This window comes from Lynx rufus, unplaced genomic scaffold, assembly GCF_022079265.1.
Source record: "Lynx rufus isolate CCGP_SWC_20201006 ecotype Redwood Valley unplaced genomic scaffold, mLynRuf1.p SCAF_9, whole genome shotgun sequence".
Classification (NCBI taxonomy): Eukaryota; Metazoa; Chordata; class Mammalia; order Carnivora; family Felidae; genus Lynx; species Lynx rufus.
In genome coordinates, this window is record NW_025814897.1 from 100,525,556 (window position 1) to 100,531,768 (window position 6,213).

The 6,213-nt window shown below is 37.7% G+C and overlaps 1 protein-coding gene across 1 annotated transcript; it reads left to right on the forward strand.

The window, feature by feature from the left end:
• The first annotated feature begins 847 nt into the window (after positions 1 to 847).
• Positions 848 to 1,762, forward strand: LOC124505580 (olfactory receptor 4C12-like). Its single transcript, XM_047071564.1, has one exon. It carries the CDS (start codon positions 851 to 853, stop codon positions 1,760 to 1,762), a length of 912 nt encoding a protein of 303 aa, XP_046927520.1. The 5' UTR covers positions 848 to 850.
• The last annotated feature ends 4,451 nt before the right edge of the window (positions 1,763 to 6,213 follow it).

Here is a 6,213-nt window from a genome sequence, read left to right on the forward strand (position 1 = left end):
CCCTATGTCTGGATTTTAAACCCATTTCTCTTTGCTCTTTAATGCATTTCTACTTTGTCCTTTCTCATTTATTTCTCCCTCTCTTTCTTTTGCCTCTCTTTTTTTTTTCCTTCTGCCTCTCTCAGTGAATGCTTTATGAGTGTTTACTTTTTAGCCAGCATTGGGAATACAAAAATGAATAAGATTACAATTGTGAAGGCACATTTTTTTCCTTCAAAGACAACTTGCCTGTTGAAGAATGAGAGAAGAGTATGAGACAATGTGGCTAGTGCCGTAATGACCATTTACTAGCTTCTCTAAGATTGGGAGAAGGTAGCAATGCCATTTTTAGTCTTGAGGAAGCTGAAAAGTTTCCAGACAGGTAAAGTAGGATAAAGTATGGCTTGTGAAAGAATCTTTACGTGTCTTTGAGTCTTTTTTTGTAAACTCAATTAGAACAAATTGGATTTTCACTGGTAAACGGGTGCAGCCATTTTGGGGATAAAATACTTACATCTTTGGGTATTTTGAATGTGCCTCATGTATGGCTACATCATGGATTGGCTTTTCCAAATTAATGCATGGTATTTTTCTTTTCTGATTTTAAAGGTTACACAATCTTGTAGAAAATTAAAACAAATCAGGAAATTATAAAGAACAAAAAATACCACCTATATTGTCACTTGTAAGAATATATAAAATGAAATCATTGATATGGTCTTGTGCTTGTTTTTGCCTTCTGTAAAACTAGAAAAAATAAGGCATTCCATGAATATTTATTCATTAGAAGAAGGCATCATTATTGAGGATGGCTTTGAGTATGAGTATGACTTTCTTTTCAGGGAAGTCACTTGTCACCTGAACTGAACTGATGAAGAAGATGAATAATGTGACAGAATTCATTCTCCTGGGCTTGACTCAAAACGTGGAACTTCAGAAATTCTCCTTTTTTGTGTTTTTAATTGTCTACTTGGTCACCTTGGCGGGCAACTTGCTTATCATGATCACCATCAGTACCAGTAGTGCCCTCGAAACCCCCATGTACTTCTTCCTGTCTTACTTGGCCCTTATAGATGGCTGTTGTTCTTCCTCCATGACCCCTAAAATGCTCGCTGACACTCTTACTGTGAGAAAAATCATCTCTTTTACGGGATGTATGACTCAAGTCTTTGCTGAACATTTTTTTGGTGCTGCTGAGATTATCCTTCTCACAGTAATGGCCTATGACCGTTATGTGGCCATCTGCAAACCCTTGCATTACACAACCATCATGAGTCACCAGGCGTGTGGCCTCCTTGTAGGAGTGGCCTGGGCTGGAGCCTTTGTCCATGCAACCATTCAGATCCTCTTCACAGTCTGGCTGCCTTTCTGTGGCCCCAATGTCATAGATCATTTCATGTGTGATTTGTACCCTTTATTGAAACTTGTCTGCATGGACACTCATACCCTTGGTCTCTTTGTTGCTGCCAATAGTGGGTTCATCTGTTTGTTAAACTTCCTTCTTTTGGTGGTTTCCTATGTGGTCATCTTGCTCTCCCTAAAGACCTATAGCTTGGAGGGGAGACGCAAAGCCCTCTCTACCTGCGTCTCTCACATCACCGTGGTCATTTTCTTCTTTGTGCCCTGCTTATTTGTATATCTGCGCCCAGTGATCACCTTTTCCATTGATAAAGCTGTGGCTGTGTTTTATACCATGATAACTCCTATGTTAAACCCTTTAATCTATACGTTGAGAAATTCAGAGGTGAAAAGTGCCATAAAGAAGCTCCGGATCAAAAGGTGACTTCAATGGAAAAATAATCACAACAGCATAAAATCACTTCATATTTTATTTTATTTTATTTTATTTTATTTTATTTTATTTTATTTTATTTTATTTTATTTTATTTTATTTATTTTATTTTTTATTTTATTTATTTTATTTTATTTTATTTTATTTTATTTTATTTTATTTTATTTTATTTTATTTTATTTTATTTTATTTTTTTAACGTTTATTTATTTTTGAGACAGAGAGAGACAGAGCATGAACGGGGGAGGGGCAGAGAGGGAGACACAGAATCTGAAACAGGCTCCAGGCTCTGAGCTGTCAGCACAGAGCCCGATGCAGGGCTGGAACTCACGGACCGCGAAATCATGACCTGAGTGGAAGTTGGCCGCTTAACCGACTGAGCCACCCAGGCGCCCCATAAAATCACTTCATATTTTAAATGACAAAAAGAAAATAATATAATTTCTATGGTTCAGGGCCAAGTGGACATTATATATAAAAGTATGTTGATGTTGGCACATAAATCCTAAGAGGAAAGGCCCAGGCAGGAAATCATTTATCATTTAAAAATATCCCGTTTAGGGTCGCCTGGGTGGCTCAGTCAGTTTAGCGTCCGACTTCAGCTCAGGTCATGATCTCATGGTTTGTGGGTTCAAGCCCTGCATCGGGCTCTGTTCTGACAGCTCAGAGCCTGGAGACTGCTTTGAATTCTGTGTTTCCCTCTCTCTCTTTCTGTCCTTCCTTTGCTGGTTCTCTGTCTCTCTCTCTCTGTGTCACTCAAAAATAAATAAACATCAAAAAAATATCCCATTTAGATTTATTTATTGGTCATTTGGTTGTCAAACTTTACTTACTTTCAGAATCAGCTGGAATTCTTGTTAAAATGCACATTTCCAGGATACAGCTGTAGTGATTCTAATTCAATGGGAATGTTCTTGAATTGCATTTTAAACAAATTTTGTGGATGTTTCTAAGCAGGTGATTTATACATACCCTTTGAGCAACAATGCTATAGATTATGCTTGTATCATCAGCCTATTAATGGATGATCTTGTTAAAGCAATTCCTAGGAAGTAACGAAACTCAGTTCTTCGTAAGTCATGAAATACAAGCTCACTACCTTTGTAACTGCAAAACAAAAATGTAATACTCTGTGAAGATAGAAAAGCTCTCCATATTCTTTATCTTCACTTTCAATACTTTCAAATCTTTTGCTACATCTGATCTGATTCTCTCTTTTCCTCTCTTGCTTCCAAAGGGAAGGCCTACTATCTATTCTTACTGAATTATTTGGATTACAATTCATTGTTCTTGTAATACTAGTCATTTACATCAAGAACATTATTTTCATGATTTTTCTATGTGAAGGAGATCTTATGTATCATTTCTATATGTATATTTGGAGGTATGTTATTGTCATTAAGAAAATAGTCTCTAAGTAAGATAGTCCTGAGATCAAAACTTACTTTTGCCACATACAATGTGGACTTCAGCAAACTACAATTCTTTGAGTGAAAGGAGAGTGATAGAGATATTATCAAGGTTAATAACGAATCCTCGTAGATCTTTTATTACCAACCACTTCTCAATAGGTGTTAGTCATGAAATTTATTACTGGAGTCTCTATAACAGTACAGAACCACTTAATCTATTTTTTGAGCATCAGAAAGGATAATACATTGTTTCTTTGTACCTTCTGTGAAGTATAGTACTCTGAGCTCACTGGCCTTGTAAAATTCTGGGGGGGGGGTGCTGGAATGCTTCCCAACATCCTTGGCTATTACTTTCCCATGCGCTTCTATTTTTATTTCTGTTGGCCTCATGCTTCCTAGACCTTGGGGCCGATCCATTTATGGGTATGATTTTTTTTTTCTGACAAGTCTGACTTGAAGAGCCACAAAGTCATTGTTTTATGAACCCAAGGTCAGTATAGCGGGCAACCAGAATATGAACAGAATTAAGTGAGATATTTAATTGAGATATTTGTTAAGAGTAGATGGTATGGTAGGGTGGTGAGGGTAGACTCCAGAGTACATTTCCTGGGTGGAGTGTGACCTGGGAGAGTTATTTTACCTTTCAACGGTATTTTTTTTTCTGTAAAAAATGGAAACAATAACACCCATTTCATAATGTTTTGGGGTCTTCTAAGTGGGATTATATATGTTAAGTGCTTATGAAAGTTCATGGCACATAGGAAACATTATAAAAGTATACGGCAAAGAAAAAAATTGACTGGTGATGACCCAATTTTTAATACAGATAGAATTTTGCTTCTCTCTCTTCCTGAACTAGCAAGGCCCTTGTTATGTCTGGGACAGGACCTCTATGGATCTTACCTTGGTTCCTGTCTCCTTCGTGAAAAAGACATCTCCTTGTATCATCAATACTATGTCAGATAACTTTTCCCTTGAACTTTAGCTAAGAGTGTTATTGGCTTTTAAGTTATTATTCAGCTGCTGGAAGTCACTAACACTTTAGTGGCAGTTTTGGGTGATGTGGGAAGATTTGGGTTATGGAGTAGACAGAATTAGTATTGAATTCTATCTTGTTAGTTTATGTAACATCGTGTGAATTTCACAGCTCTCAGAATCTTATTTTAATCTTTGTTCATATGTACAGTGAAATGGTAACATTTTTCAAAGGGTAGTTTTAATCATTAGTTGAGATACTGTATGCCAAGTATCTAGTGGGTACTTGTCACTCAGTGGGTACTTAATAAATGTCACTGTCTTTGATGCTCCCTCACTTCTTTGTTTGGGTCCTATTTCTGCCTGATTTAAAAAAGCCCTCTGATTTATACATATTATTGAACTCTAGGTATTTCTATTAGGTCATGAGGCACTTTGAAAATTCTAAGAATAAAGCCCTCAAAATTAATGCAAGATGGATGAGATTAACTCTCTAAAAAAAATTCACCTTAAAAATGTGAATGTCTCCAAAGGCACAGTTAGGTTAAGGAAGACTCCCAAATTTAATAAACTTTTTATGACCAACAAAAAAATCTGTAGGACAATAATTAGTAATTGTAGTAAAAGCGATTGCTACTTAATTACGATATGGCTGGTGCTACAAAGGCAAGTTACAGTTTACTCCCCTAAGATCCCTATGAAATAGATAATGTTATTCCTGCTTTCCAGGAGAACTGAAGTGTGGAAAACTGAAATAATTTACTGTAGGTCGCAGAACTAGAAAATGCCTGAGGTGGGATTTGAGCCTGTGTAGTTTGGCTTTAGAATTTGCACTCTTAAACACTGTGGTATACATCATAATAATGACACGGATCACATAACACTTTCTAGTGGAGGGAGATAGGCGATAAGTAAGTTAATGTATATATAAAAAGTTTCGTTCAGGAGACAAGTGCTTAAAAATGAAAGGATGTGAGGTGATAGTGCCTCAGAAGGCAAGGGACCTCTTTAGGTTTCGCATTCAAGGAAGACCCAAAAGCAAGATTTTACAGCATTTATCTATGTCCAAGAGTGAGAGACAGTGAGCTGAAGATCATGAGTAAAACCACCAGAGAGGAATTTCTGTACACGGGAAGGAGATTTTTATCTGACACGGATGAGTGTCTTTAACAGCTCTCTTCTGACTCAGAGATCACCAAGCGACATTAACCTTACAATTAGTTCAGCTCTAATTAAAATCAGGATGAAGTGAAACAAAATATCAGTGCTTGAGCAACCATCTTTTCCCAGAACTTGCATGTGCTCCCTGGAAGGTGTCTACTTTGGTGGACTCTTTGGTATAGCCAACAGCATGGATCTCCACTTTTTCTCCTCCTTGTTTCTTTAACATCTACAATTTTTTTTTCCCATGTGAAAGCATTTGCTTAAGTTGTACAGCTCTGTACAATCGTCCAGCCCAAACACCTCTCTGTGACCCTATCCTGTATCGATCGTTCTTTCCCTTGTCACCAGCTTCAGCTGCAGTGGCCTCATTTTTGCCTATGGGCCTTTGAACTAGTTCTTTATACCCCAAGGGCTCTCTCTCTGGACCTTCCTCTGCCTGGATTGTTGTCCCCACTCAGTCTGCAACTCAACTGCCACCTCCTTAGAGGTCTTCTTTAACCACCACGTAAAGACACCATCTCTCTGAGTTGTTCTATGACGGCACTCACAATTTCTCTACAGCATCTTCGCCATCCGATTATCCGATTCACCTGTTGATTCTCTTTTCCAATTAGAACATAAACTCAAAGTAGACGTGTATTTCCAGCACCCGGAATAGAAGTGGCACACAGCAGATGCTTCATGCATACTGAATAAAAGGCCATCATCTCCACTTAACCCATCTAAGAATAAGTGCGTTCTTAAAAGGAACCCTTGTCAACTGGAAGCTCCTGGAATTGATGACTTTTCATTCTTGGTGATAAATTGAAATGGAGAACTTTAGGTCAGTTTAGTATATCAGCCGGGGGTTCTTAGCTGATGATGCAGAACCTCTGTAGCTGGCTTAAGTAGA